This window comes from Megalobrama amblycephala, linkage group LG3, assembly GCF_018812025.1.
Source record: "Megalobrama amblycephala isolate DHTTF-2021 linkage group LG3, ASM1881202v1, whole genome shotgun sequence".
In the NCBI taxonomy this organism is placed as follows: Eukaryota; Metazoa; Chordata; class Actinopteri; order Cypriniformes; family Xenocyprididae; genus Megalobrama; species Megalobrama amblycephala.
The window spans coordinates 14,359,536-14,373,251 of NC_063046.1; the positions used below are offsets into that span (position 1 = coordinate 14,359,536).

The following is a 13,716-nucleotide window of genomic DNA, read 5'->3' on the forward strand; positions in this document are numbered from 1 at the left end:
ATAATGAATAATCTGTAGTGTTTATATATTGACTGTGTGTATGATTTGTGTAAGCTTTGTTTGATTTTGAGAACAGGTGAAATGGTTTTGAGCCGATTGTTTGATTTTGCCAGAAGAGTGGTTTTGTGAATGTAGTTTGGAGATTTGGCTTTGTGTTTAATGTTGTGAGAAAATGGGTGAAGGTTACAAGAAATGTGTCTTAGCAATTGTGAAAAACTGTAATATTAAAAGCAGAAACATTTGAAAACTGTACCTTTTTAAAAAAATGAAAAAAAAAACAAAAAAAAAACAAACAAGAATAGAGCTTGATTTTTAGTTTTTACGTTCAGGTGTAGAAAATGCATAAACAGTTTGAATATTCAATCTACATTTAATCTTTTTCTCATCTAAAAACCAGACTGACACTTGAATGGTTTGAAATCTCTTGAATGATTAAATTGGCAAGACTTAAAATGTGCAGATGATAAACTTTTACTCTATGATGGCTAAACTTTGCAATTAATCTATGAGTCACATGCGTGCCAAACCGCGTGGCCAGGTCTGGATCAATACGATCCGTTACACCCCTACTGTTGTATCATCTGCCATTACAGGTCTTATGAGAAAACAGAGTACTCCCTGTTCCCAGCAGTTGTCGAGATGTGTTAATCCCCCCAGAAACAACTAGAGCGAGGTGTCGATTGAGTGGTGGTCTCAATAGACATGACATGCTCTTGTTTCTCAGTGTGACATGCTTTCTGAACACTATATCTCTGCGAGCACTTTTCTCCTGAGAGTAATCGATGACCTGCCGTACTATCTACTGCTGTTAACTGGGTAAATACAGCAGCATTTGTTCATCAAGTCTACACAAAGGCTAGTATACAGTTTTGGCAATATCATTTGAATGAATTGTAGTAAATGTTCTGGTGTGTAAAATGTGTGCAAAATGATCTAAATATTACAAAAAGCGAAACCTATAGAATGGAACCTTTACAAAACAAAAATGGCTCATCTGTGACATCCGTTTTACTCTAAGCCATTACTATGTATGTGCTTCTGAGAGACTAAAACAGTCGCTGTGACACACGCCCCTGTTCTAGGGCGCACAGATATGTTCCTTTTTTTTGCCCTTAAAGTGGCCTACCACAACAAGAAACATGCATTAGGACTAAAGAAATTACAGTTACATGCAGTCCACATTTTGCACTGATCAGGACCATGTTCTGCAGGCCACAGTAGTCAATTTTAAAAATTATCTCCTGCTCACCTTTCTTGCTTCCACCTATAAAAATTACCTTTTGCCAAGAGTTCAGCTTCCCATCAGAAACAGATCAGGTTTTCATCAACACTAAATTACCCATGCTGCTGAGGCTTTTAGGCGGAGAGGAAGATGGATATATCTCTCTCTTTTAGGTTGGGAGAAGAAAGAGAGAGCCTGCATGTTTAATGGCCATTAGGGTGTGTTATTTTTTTAGGCTTGGAAGCCATGTACATAATTTTGAGATGGAAATGGAAAGGAGCGAGGTAACATTATTGTGCTAATTTAATAAGCACATCAAAGTAAGGGAAATGCCTGTTTACATGTTTCAAAGAAAGGTAAATGGACATTACTACTGTAAAATGTGCCTACTAATTTCCTACTGCACATTTGACCCTTTGCTAAGCCTGCACCCAGTATTGCTGGATATGACAACATTTCCTTTTAGTGCATTCACTGCTGCTGATAACATTTATATTAACCATGAATTTAAATATACAATTATATATAGTTATCAAAAAGTTTTTCAGTATGCTTTCGGGTTTCATCATCTGGCATATGCTGCTAACTATCCAGATACACAGAACTAAAGCTAGACAAGAGTACAAGTTTGTTAGTAAATATGCCAGATGGCATTTCCAGAGTAGGATTGGCTAGTTAACTTATTTAAGACGAGGCTTAGCAGCAGGTCCGTTGCCCTTCTTATCTTAACCACCTGTTTCCTTTTGCCCACAAAATGTACACTACTGTTGGGGTCAGAAAGATTTATTTATTTTTTTATATTGAATTAGTACTTTTATTCAGCAAAGATGCATTAAAGGGTTAGTTCACCCAAAAATGAAATTTCTGTCATTAAGTACTCACCCTCATGTCATTCCAAACCCATAAGACCTTTATTCATCTTCGGAACACACATTAAGATATTTTTGATGAAATCCGAGAGTTTTTTTTTATCCCCCTTAGAAAGCAACATAGTTACCATATTCAAGGTCCAGAAAAGTAGTAAAGACATTGTTAAAATAGTCAGCGTGACCACAGTGATAAAGATGAACGAAGGTCTTGCAGGTTTGGAATGACATGAGGGTGAGTAATTAATGACAGAAATTCCATTTTTGGGTGAACTAACCCTTTAAATTGATCAAAATTGAAAGAGTTTATGATGTTACTAAAGATTTTGATTTCAAATGCTGAATGCTGAAGAATCCTGAATTTTTTTCCACAAGCACATTAAGCAGCACAACTGCTTTCGGCATTGATAATATAATAAGAATGATTCTTGAGCACCAAATCAGAATATTAAAATGATTTCTGAGGGATAATGTGACACTGAAGACTGGATTAATGGCTGCTGAAAATTCAGCTTTGCCATCACAGAGTAAATTACATTTTAAAATATATTAAAATAGAAAACAGTTATTTTAAATTGTAATAACATTTCACAATAGTACCGTTTTACTTTATTTTCTATCAAATAAATGCAGCCTAGTTGAGCATAATTTTGAGTTGCTTCCTCTAAAGCTTTTAAACAGAGGATTCTCTTGTAAAATCTCTTATAGAATGATGAGCGTTAGGCTACCCAAACAAAGCATTATATTGTACCACCTTCCACATCCTTATCTGTATTTGTCTGATTCTGTCTGAAGGAGCTGTGCTCCCCTGTGGCCCACAGCCTGGATTACGAACACAAAGCCATCATTGTGAAACCACATAGCCTGCTGTCAAAATACACCTATTAAATCAAAATAAAGCTCAAACTTTCCTATTAGTCCCTCCAGATGCTACACAAAAGTTTCCATTTTCACAAAATAAAACCTCTTCCCTCTGCATGGACCATTCAGTCTTGGCAGGCTTGCGCTATCAGCAAATCTGATAATCCCACTTTCTGAGTCAGGCCTGTTTTCCTACATTTGACATTTTCCTTCCAGGGGCCTGCATTTTAGTACACCACCTTGCTCTGCTTAAAGATTGTAAAATCTTATTGTGTCTTATAATTAGTACATTTATACAAAGACATAAGTCATAAACTGACTAAATGCTACATGCTAATATTGGTCAATTCTCATTTTGCAGATCAGTCAGATGTTGGGTAATGAGATGAAGTTTGCTGTACGTGAGCCCACTGGTCTCCGGTAAGACTTTAGACACGATCAGTCTCTTCACATCAGACTTCAAGCTTGTCTTTACGTGTGACATCAGACACCCTACTAATTTAATTGCTCCAGTGTTGTTTTTTTGCCAGTCCTTGAAAGTTTTGATGGTGGCTCATTTGTGTCTTATTAGAGGCCAGTTGGTTTGATGTGTAATGTCTTTCATTCTCTCACTGCAGGATTTGGCTCCTCATCTCTGCAGTGCTGTTCACATCGACATCCTTAATGGTGAGCAGTTACATCAAAATGGCTGGTGCTCTGGCCTTCATCTAAGAGTTCATGCTCCAAAATGAAGTAATGCTCATTGTGTTTTGTGTAATTAGCTACTGTACAAAATATATTTTTTAAGAAATTAATACTTTTATTTAGTAAGGATGCATTAAATTGATCAAAAGTGTCAGTACCGACCCTACACTTTTGAAATGCTTTTAATTTTTGAGTTTATAATTGACATTTCTTGTTTCGCTGTCATCTTGAGGAAATTTTTGCAGCTTTAATGCCTCTCCCTAGAGGTCCCATAACATTACAGACATTATGTGACCTTCTTTACTGTGTTGTAGGCCCTGGCTTTCCCCAACCAGCTCTACGAGTTAATATTTGAGCTCACCACCACCAGGATCTCCATCAGACTCTACGGCGGAGCCCTTCTATGTATGTTCAGCTTTAATGAGATAAGGTTAAAGCTACGTTTAACACTATAAGGGATGATATCAACTAAAAAGTGGCCTGTTCTGGCTTAAACAAGAGCCACAAGAGTGCAGGCACCCTTTACATATAGTAAACTTTGCTATTACACACGTGTAAATATCTGACTATAATAAGTCTATAAATAATGAGGAGAAATTAATTGTAAAAAAAAACAAAAAAAAAAAACTTTGACAAATATTTGCCGAAAAAGTATGCCATCTATAAAAGCATTGCGGTTATCATGAAAATAAAAGATTGACAATTTGTAAAATGGGCCACCTCCATGTTAATGCCCATCAGCTTGGAAAGGGATATTTAAATGCACATTTCTCCACATGTAGCGTATCTGTGCACTTCTTTACACTTAAGCTTTTCCACTCTCAATTTATGCATAGCAAATGCATAATGTAAACACATTTGTGCAAGTCTGTCTCCCACTCACAGGAAATATTCATGACTAGATGAGCTTTTCACTGCCAGATTAGTGTATGATTTCAAGAGGTATGAATATTTTACGCCTTGGTTTTAAAAATGGATGAGTCCTTACAATTCCATTTAGCCACATATAGGGCAGGGCTTTCAGAGTGCTGGGCAGTGCTTCTGTACTAGAACTAGTAATGACCCCCTGCTGGTCCCAGGACACCTCACAACAACAGCACATGCCAGGCACACCCCGTGCTTGAGCTTACAGTCAGCCGTAGGAGGTCCTGTATTATAAAAGATTGCAGGGGTGGCTTATGGGTGTGTGAAAGAGACTGTTTTGTGGAAATAAAATCCCTTCCCTCCCTATGCCCTTATTTCATTATGAACAGCAGCCTATTTGTCTTTTCTCCATAATAGTGTAACACCACCTCTAATTCAGCAAGCTTTCCCTCCCCAATTTGTTTAGATTCCAGCGCTAACCAGTGGGGGATATAGAATATTATGCTAATGTGATTACATACGTTATCTATCTCCGAATACTCAGGAGTAGAGTGCTGCAGCAGAGCCCCGGAGGCTTTGCTGTATGTACACATGATGTTAGTATGCAAATTTCAAAAGGGCTGTATTTTGCAGTCTAGACCTCTCATTGAGCTCCAGTGGTCTTTATACAGTGTGACACCTGGTTTGGCTCACAAACAATTCATACCCCTGTGGCGTTGCAAGGTGTGAGTGTGCTTCTGTCAGATCAATGGCCAGTTCAGTGGTGGGAATTATTCAACCAAGGCTGGAAAAATAGTGCTGGCAGATGGCACTTGGCAGGATTGAAGAAACAGCTACCCTCCTTGTTATCCATATCCGCAGTGTGGGAGGAGATCAGAAGGACTCTCTGCGCTTTTCCCTGAACAGAATCAGAACCCACGGCAGCATCGGTCCTCTGATCTTGGGCCAGATTTCAAGCTTTTTAATTCCGAGCCTAAGTGCTTGGCTGTTTTGAGGAGATTGATGAGCCCCCGTTATTATTTCTACCTGACTTAGGATAATCTCAGAACTGACTCTGAGTGTTTCCTCTTCCCAACAGGTATCTCATTAATCCTGTGGAATGGCTTGTACACAGCGGAAAAGGTCATCATTCAATGGACGCTACTTACGGAAGCATGTTACTTCGGGGTACAATTTCTAGGTGAGAGAAAACAGTGCTAAGGGACGTGAGAATGGAAACTGACATTTAATCTTTATTCTGCCCATAATTAAGGGACATTTAGACTTGAGGAAAATTGATTTAGGGCACTTCAGAATGGTTAACAGGGCTCAACAATAAGGTTTTTAATATGGTATATTGATATGTCATGTATTTTTATATGTGCCAGACAGAAAATTTCTTAATATTTACTTATTATTTTATGCTTTATTTATTTGTATTTATATTATATTTACTAGCAAGGACATTCTTTAGCATTAATAATATTAAATTATACAGCAATTATGTAGCTGAAACAAATTATAAACACTTGCTGAGCAAAGCATTACAGATTGGTTTATAATTGTAACCCATTCTCTAGAAGCTTCCACGCCTATCAAAAGCTGATAAAACTGGTCTGAAACGCTCTTATATTGGCCCTGGACCATTAGGCCATTGTTATTGTTGAGTCCTGGTTAGCAGAGAAGGTCTGGAATACTCTTAGTTCTTAAGGCTGTACTGCCCTCTTATGGCAACCAGCTTTCTTAAATATCCAATCCAAGCTTAGGCTTCAGATCAGCCCAGTAAACTCCTCACTTTGTGCTATATATAAAGTTAAGGAGAGTGGTTACACTTATTGTATTTAAGACTGTCTCATAATAAAAGCCAATGGGTCATGTCTGCTTTTGGGTCTTTTTTCTTTTTTGTTTTTGACCTGAAGCTGTAATTAAGTCTGACTTTCATTAATTTTATGCCTTCACTGTAGACAACTAGCTAACAGTTCTGTTTGTTGCCAGAAAATAAGTTATTCTGGAGAAGGCCAAATTACAAAAGAACTGATTACAGTGTTTGTGACATATATGGTACATTCATCTACTGGTACTTTTTAGATTTTGAGTAAGTTTTAGTTTCATATTTTTAATTGATTGATTGATATTAAGTCCTTTCCATCCTACACTTTAAGGCATTGTTTATGCTAAAGCATGTATTTGCATAAGAGGGCAGTGTTTCATTGTCTCAGTACATATATTTACGAGTTAAATAGGTTTATGAATTGAGTGCTGTAAGTTATGCTGTATGGCACCCTTTTGTCTTTTGATAAATGTCTATATAAGACTTCTTCTTTGTCTGACTTTGCACATTAGTCTCTATATACATTTTTTTTTTCAGTGACGTCCATCACCCTCTTGGAGATGGGCACACTGTGCAACGGTGCAATCGTTCTTCTTGTTAGTGAAGCCTTCTTCCTCTTCATCACCTTGAGTTACTATCATCACCTTGGTCGGCGCTCGAAAAAGATGTGAGGGAGGCCAGCTACCATGTGTTCACCAATCTGACACAATCTTGTGTTAGATGGGTGGCTTTGCACCAGAGAATGCTTTGAATACAGTAGCACCACTGCCTGGACCAAATGAATTTACACTTGACTGAAAATCAACCTCTGTTTTATGTATGTATAGTATCTCGGCACTCTCATTAGATCCACAGGGCATCAGATCATGACTTTTGTTACATTAAATTCACTACAGTGGCTTTAATTATTGGACAGCTTACCTGTTTGTAAAAGATTTTCTGAGAGTATATATTGTATGGATGGTAGATTTATGGCACATTTATACATGTCAGGGAATCTTGTCTCCCAAATGTTAAAATGCAGTTTTATAATGGCGTACAACAACACCACAGTACAAGCGCCAATAAAGTAAGACAGGGCTGTTCTAAGTCGGTCCTGGAGGGCCACTATCCTGCAGAGTTTAGCCCCAGCTTGCCTCAACACTCCTGCCTGGAAGTTTCTAGTATGCTTACACTATAAAACCCGATAAATTACGATAACTCAAATCATTTGAGGAAACTGATTGCCTTATTAAAACCAATAAGTATGAGTACTGTAAACTCATATACATTAAGTTAAATACACTTATATTTTAGTGTTGGATTAGTAAATCATACTCAATTCAGTTTCAATTCAGGTAACAAATCTAACTAAGTCTTAAGAACTATCTAGATACTTAAATTGTTTGAGGAAACCGATTGCCTCAAATGGTTTAAGTTTATCAAACTCAAAGTAATAAAGTTACATAAGACTAAGCAAAAACTAACATCGGTACAAAGCAATGATGACAGGAGCACTGTAAACCTCAATAAGTTCAGAATACTCAAAACATTTAAGTAAACAAACAATTTTTTTTAAGTTAGTAGAACTTAACATTTTGTGTCAAGTGGGACGGGGCCGAGAGCTGTGGAAGCGGAGCAAGATTCTCTCATTAACAATCATGTCACCGGCATCCCTTCACTCCCACAGTTCTCAGCCTCGCCCCACTCATCATAATATATATAATACATATATATAATCAAACAACATACAGTACATGTGGTCTTAAAGGGATAGTTCACCCAAAAGTGAAAATTTGATGTTTATCTGCTTACCCCCAGCGCATCCAAGATGTAGGTGACTTTGTTTCTTCAGTAGAACACAAATGATGATTTTTAACTCCAACCGTTGCCGTCTGTCAGTCAAATAATGCTAGTGAATGGGAACTTCTACTATAAGAGTAAATAAAACTTGCATAGACAAGTCCAAATTAAACACTGCGGCTCGTGACGACACATTGATGTCCTAAGACACGAAACGATCGGTTTGTGCGAGAAACCGAACAGTATTTATATCATTTTTTACCTCTAATACACCACTATGTCCAACTGCGTTCAGCACTCGGTTAGTAAGGTCTGATCGTGCTCTGACAATGGCAATGATGTCTCGCGCGTATACTTCAATGAGAGCGAGACATCACTGTCGTTGTCAGAGCGTGGTTCGGTTTCTCGCACAAACCGATCGTTTCGTGTCTTAGGACATCAATGTGTCGTCACGAGTGCAGGGTTTAATTTGGATTTGTCTATGCAAGTTTTATTTACTCTTATAGTAGAAGTTCCCATTCACTAGCATTATTTGACTGACAGACAGCAGTGGTTGGAGTTAAAAATCATCATTTGTGTTCTACTGAAGAAACAAAGTCACCTACATCTTGGATGCACTGGGGGTAAGGAGAAAACATCAAATTTTCATTTTTGGGTGAACTACCCCTTTAAAAGTTTTTCTAGCCCATCCTCAACCTAACCACAGGCTCTACTCTTCACCACAATGGTAATTCTACCAAACTAACATAACAGAACCACCTGTAAATCCCAACATAACACAACATTAAACACTAACTTATGTTTCCCTATGTTAATCTTGTGCAAACACACAAAAATAACACTTAATTTCAACATTTATTTTCCTTATACAGTCTGACGCAAAGCATGCTGGGAATTAGAAATCTGCTGCAACTCAACTCAATCATATTAAGTTCAACAATCAAATTTTGAGTTCACACTACTTTTTTTCTATTAAGTACAATCAACATTCATTATTATTTGAGTGAAATGAACTCATTTCATTTAATTAATTTGACTATTTGGTTCAGGTGTGTTTAATTGGGGTTGGAGCCAAACTTTGCAGGACAGTGACCCTCCAGGAGCAGGATTGGACACCCCTGATGTAAGACAAAGGGTAAAACAAAGAATAGTATACATACAAAATTAAAATAGGCCTATATTAAAATTTGAATGTATTGTTGAAGAACTAGAATTGTTACATTTAAATGTAGTTACCAACATTCTAAATAATTTATTTCATTGTTTTATCTACATAATTCACATGAATTGCAAGTTAAAATTCCAAAGTGATAAACATTGCAAAGTGAAGACTTTGCAAATACATTCCTTTTGAATTAAGACTCTCAACGGTACATTTTGTGATATGGTAAAAATAATGGATGTAGTATTAAATGGTATTTAAAGTGTATATTTCAGAAAGTACCTTATTAACTTTGTAGTTGAACATTTATTACTGTCTTTGACAAATCCACCTATTTGTGGCTTCAAACAAAGAAATTCTACCCCTGCTAAGTAAGACATACGTAATTAATTTGTACCTTTTTCTGCTTTACATATACCTACTGTATATTTACATAACAGGTACTAAAGTAAGTAGTGTAATTTATTAATTTAGGACAATTCCTCTTATTACAGATTAAGAGATTACAAAGAACAAGTCCGTTTTTTTTCTCATGTTCTAAATCATGGTTTAACTTTCACAAATTTAACTGTATGTATTAAAGGGACAGTTCACACCAAATTTTAATTTTGTTCCCAAATGTATGATTGTCTATCATCTGTGGAGCAAAAAAGGAGTACCGTAAAATAGTCCATACGACTTGTGCACTGTGTTCCATGTCTGAATTCATATGATGGTTTCTGTGTGTCTTGTCATTGACTTCAGAGAATTTACTTTTTGTGTGAACTCTTCTTTTAAAAACTACCATTATGCACAACAATAGTACATTTTAGAACTGTATTTAGTAAGATATACTTTATGCCTTTAGTCATCCTTGCATGAAGTCAACAATGCAGATCAGCAGTAGCTCTAAAATGTAGCACTTTTATAAACATAAAATATGTCAGTAAAAAACTTCCACATAAAGTGTTTATTTAAAAACAATGTTAGCATGCTGAACTTTTATTCACCTCTTATAGTCACTATAATGTAGCCATCATTTACATTGTTGCAGCTCTTTTATCATAGCGCCAACATCAGCAAAATTTAATTGTTTAATAATAATATAAATGATTATTCTATAATCAGATATAGCGGGTGTCATTCCTAATAGTATGCTTCCATCACTGAACTGTCATTTGAGATGTAGACAGTCATGTTGCCCTTCCATAGATCTCAGATGCTGCTTCCATTAAACACAAATGGCTTTGTTCCAAAGGGAAATCTAAGGATTGTATAAATAAATGCTTTGGAGATAGCAAGTTTGGTAGTATTTTAGATGTCTGTTAAGGTGGTCTGATTATCCCATTTCATAATTCGATATTGACTGCAGTAGGAAACTGCTATTTGTTTATTTATATTGTGCATCTCTCTTTTAATGAACTGTTTAGAAATACTCTGTTAACAAGCAAGATCATGGACCATGATTTGATTGTCAAGTCAAAGCACAGTAAATGATTATACAGTAGACTCAGTATATTTTTTAGGTCACTTTTTTCTTTTTTGTAAATATTTAAATGATTCAGGAATGTGTAACATTTCTTAAACATCTGTAAATGTGCAACTTTTTTTGTATTTTGTTTTTGTTTTGGACAAGGATGATTACTATGTCAGATTTAGAATCTTTTTGCTTAAGTTTCTTATACACGCTTTGGAAGTTATGTATCTACTTTTTGTACAGTGAATGTGCTTAATTAATAAATCTGTAAAGTTTTTCAAATGCAAAAAGTATTCTTAAATCCTTGTCTGCTTTCTACCCACAGGAGCATTGATTCTCTTCCATAAAGGTGTTGAGAGCTTTGCCCAGAAGCAGTTTGAAAGTTTTAAAGGGGTGGTTGATTATGATTCCAACTTTTTCAACTTTATAGTGTGTGATGTTGCTGTTAGAGCATAAATAACATCTGCAAAGTTATGATGCTCAAAGTTCAAAGCAAAGAGATATTTTCTTTTAAAGAATTCTCTGTTTAAGGACTACAACAAACGGCTGGAAGGGACTACAACAAGCTTGACATCACTAAGCCTAAAATTGACATTGTAAGGGTGGACCTGCAGGGGTTCAGGCTGTAGGGTTGCCGAATGACTAAAGAAACGTTATCAGCAAGATGGTAGAAAACTACATTTCTTGTCTATTACCACCCACTGCAACTTATACCAATGATGGAAATAAGCGCAGTTATAATAGCAAAATATGTGGGAGAGCGTTGCTATAGTGTGACGATATTGTATTGCAATAGGTAGCACTTCAAAGTTAATACCAAATCAAAACTAGTTAGCACATCATTTGTAATAAAGGGTTTAATGACAACATCTGGTTATGGTTACACTTAAAATAGTTGGATGAGATGATAAAATTATACCATTAATCGTACCCAGCATGTATGTAAAAAGTTACCTGAAAGATAGTTAGAGAGAGAGGGCCCAAGAAAAGAGGTCGAGAATAAAAGTGCAGAGAGTAAAAAGAGACAGAGCATTGTGATTGAAACCCAAATGTGAGACATTCAAACTGACCAATCAGAAGATTATAACTTCCCCCACAATTTGTAGACCCCTGATGTACACACATCTTGGCCTACAAGGTTTGATCATTATCAACACCTTTGAACTTTCCAAATGTCCTTGTTGCAAGAGAAGGGGGGTTGAAACAGCAAAGCAAATGTCTTTGTTCATCTTAAAATATCTTTGGAAATTTTCAGGCTTACAACATAAACCCTGTTCCCACATGAGCGATTTATAGATTATCATGACAGAATATGCTAATCAATGACTTTACGATAGTTAACTCCACATCAGCTACATAAATTCATCAGCTAACCATTCAGAAACGTCCTGTTGCATTCAAAATGTTGTCTCTCCATCATTATCCAACTCTGGTTTGAACATAAAAGGCTGAACATTCACAGGACATGTGTTACACTAGGCTACATGTCCACTGACCTCACAGAAGTGCAGTCCTGCAAAGCCTTGGTCATGATAAATTGATAAGCAATGGTGATTTTCATAACAGTTAATCAACCCTCAAAGTGAATGCTGCTTTTTCTTCAATATTTAGTGTTATAATGACTTTGAGTGAAGAGCAGGTTTGTTAGGTAGGTGTTCGGCTCATAGTTTGGTTCAATAACTGTGGGCTTCCCCTTGTTGGTGCTTTCACTTTTCTCTTATGTACATTGCTGTTATTTATAGGCTGCAACATAATTGGATCCCTATTTCAGCAGATGATATTCAGAAAAAATTCAGCTTTCACTTTCTCATTGATGACGTGACAGTGTTGACTTAAATTTAGGAGCAGATTTCACTGTGTAGGTATTTTTGGGGAGTGTTTGTTTTCTTACAGATATCAGCAGCGTTTACCAGAAATCGCTTTACTGGAGTCTGCACATTAAACTGTCCTGAAAGTACCGCTTGATTCTGTCTCAAGTTACTGCGGCTTTTACTTTCAGTATTCACTGTTGATGACGGCTTTGAGTGAGGTGAGATTTATTTTTAGTCCTGAATGCAGCTTTATAGTCTGTGGATTTTCCCTTGTTGGGGTTCTCACTTTTCTTTCCCCCCACATTTTTTTATGTCCATGCACCATTATATATCCCTACTGATCCTAACAGGAAGTCCTAAAGCAGATTTAGGATAGTAGGCTAAACTACGGAGGCGAAAGTTATTTCGATAGCATTTTTTTTTTTTTTTTGGCTACTAAAATATTTAGAAATGCTGCAATATAACTTACTCTAAGTGGGGTCTTAAAATCTAAAATCGCATAGGATCAGCTATTACTATATAACTATTTCTCATGGGTCAGCATTTAAAAAGTTGTCCATTTTGTTTGTTAAACGTTTAAAGGATTAGTCCACTTTCAAATAAAATTTTCCTGATAATTTACTCACCCCCATGTCATTCAAGATGTTCATGTCTTTCTTTCGTCAGTCGAAAAGAAATTAAGGTTTTTGATGAAATCATTCCAGGATTATTCTCCTTATAGTGGACTTCACTGGTCTCCAAACGGTTGAAGGTCAAAATTAGGCTACAGTTTCAGCGCAGCTTCAAATGGCTTTAAACGATACCAGACGAGGAATAAGGGTCTTATCTAGTGAAACGATCGGTCATTTTAAAAAAAATATACAAATGTATATGCTTTATAAACACAAATGATCGCCTTGCACGTGCTTCCGCTTTCCGTATTTTTCAAAAAGCTTACGCTGAATGTCCTACCCTTCCTTATTCAACTTACGGAACGTGAGATGAAATGCCTTTCCGTACCAGAAGGTGGCAGTATCTGAACAGCCAATCAGAATGATCAGATGGCCCGACGAGCTCCGACGTCGATTCAACATTTCGAATCGGCCGGAAAAAAGCCGACGAGGACCAACTTCAGCCGACGGTGCGGAACACACTGAGAAAACTTAGTCGGCCGACGAAGAAAAACTGCCCGACGGCCGACCGTCGGCTTGGTGTGTTC

General features: G+C 36.7%; 1 protein-coding gene across 1 annotated transcript in view; it reads left to right on the forward strand.

Annotated features, from left to right (window-relative positions):
* tp53i11a (tumor protein p53 inducible protein 11a) overlaps positions 1 to 8,120 on the forward strand; it is a 34,438-nt gene extending 26,318 nt beyond the window's left edge. Inside the window, exons 4-8 of the mRNA XM_048184109.1 lie at positions 3,311 to 3,369; positions 3,567 to 3,615; positions 3,948 to 4,038; positions 5,576 to 5,677; positions 6,845 to 8,120. Of these exons, the coding sequence (XP_048040066.1) occupies positions 3,311 to 3,369; positions 3,567 to 3,615; positions 3,948 to 4,038; positions 5,576 to 5,677; positions 6,845 to 6,978 (435 nt within the window). The 3' untranslated portion in view covers positions 6,979 to 8,120. The remainder of the gene's footprint in view (positions 1 to 3,310; positions 3,370 to 3,566; positions 3,616 to 3,947; positions 4,039 to 5,575; positions 5,678 to 6,844) is intronic.
* Positions 8,121 to 13,716: the final 5,596 nt, after the last annotated feature.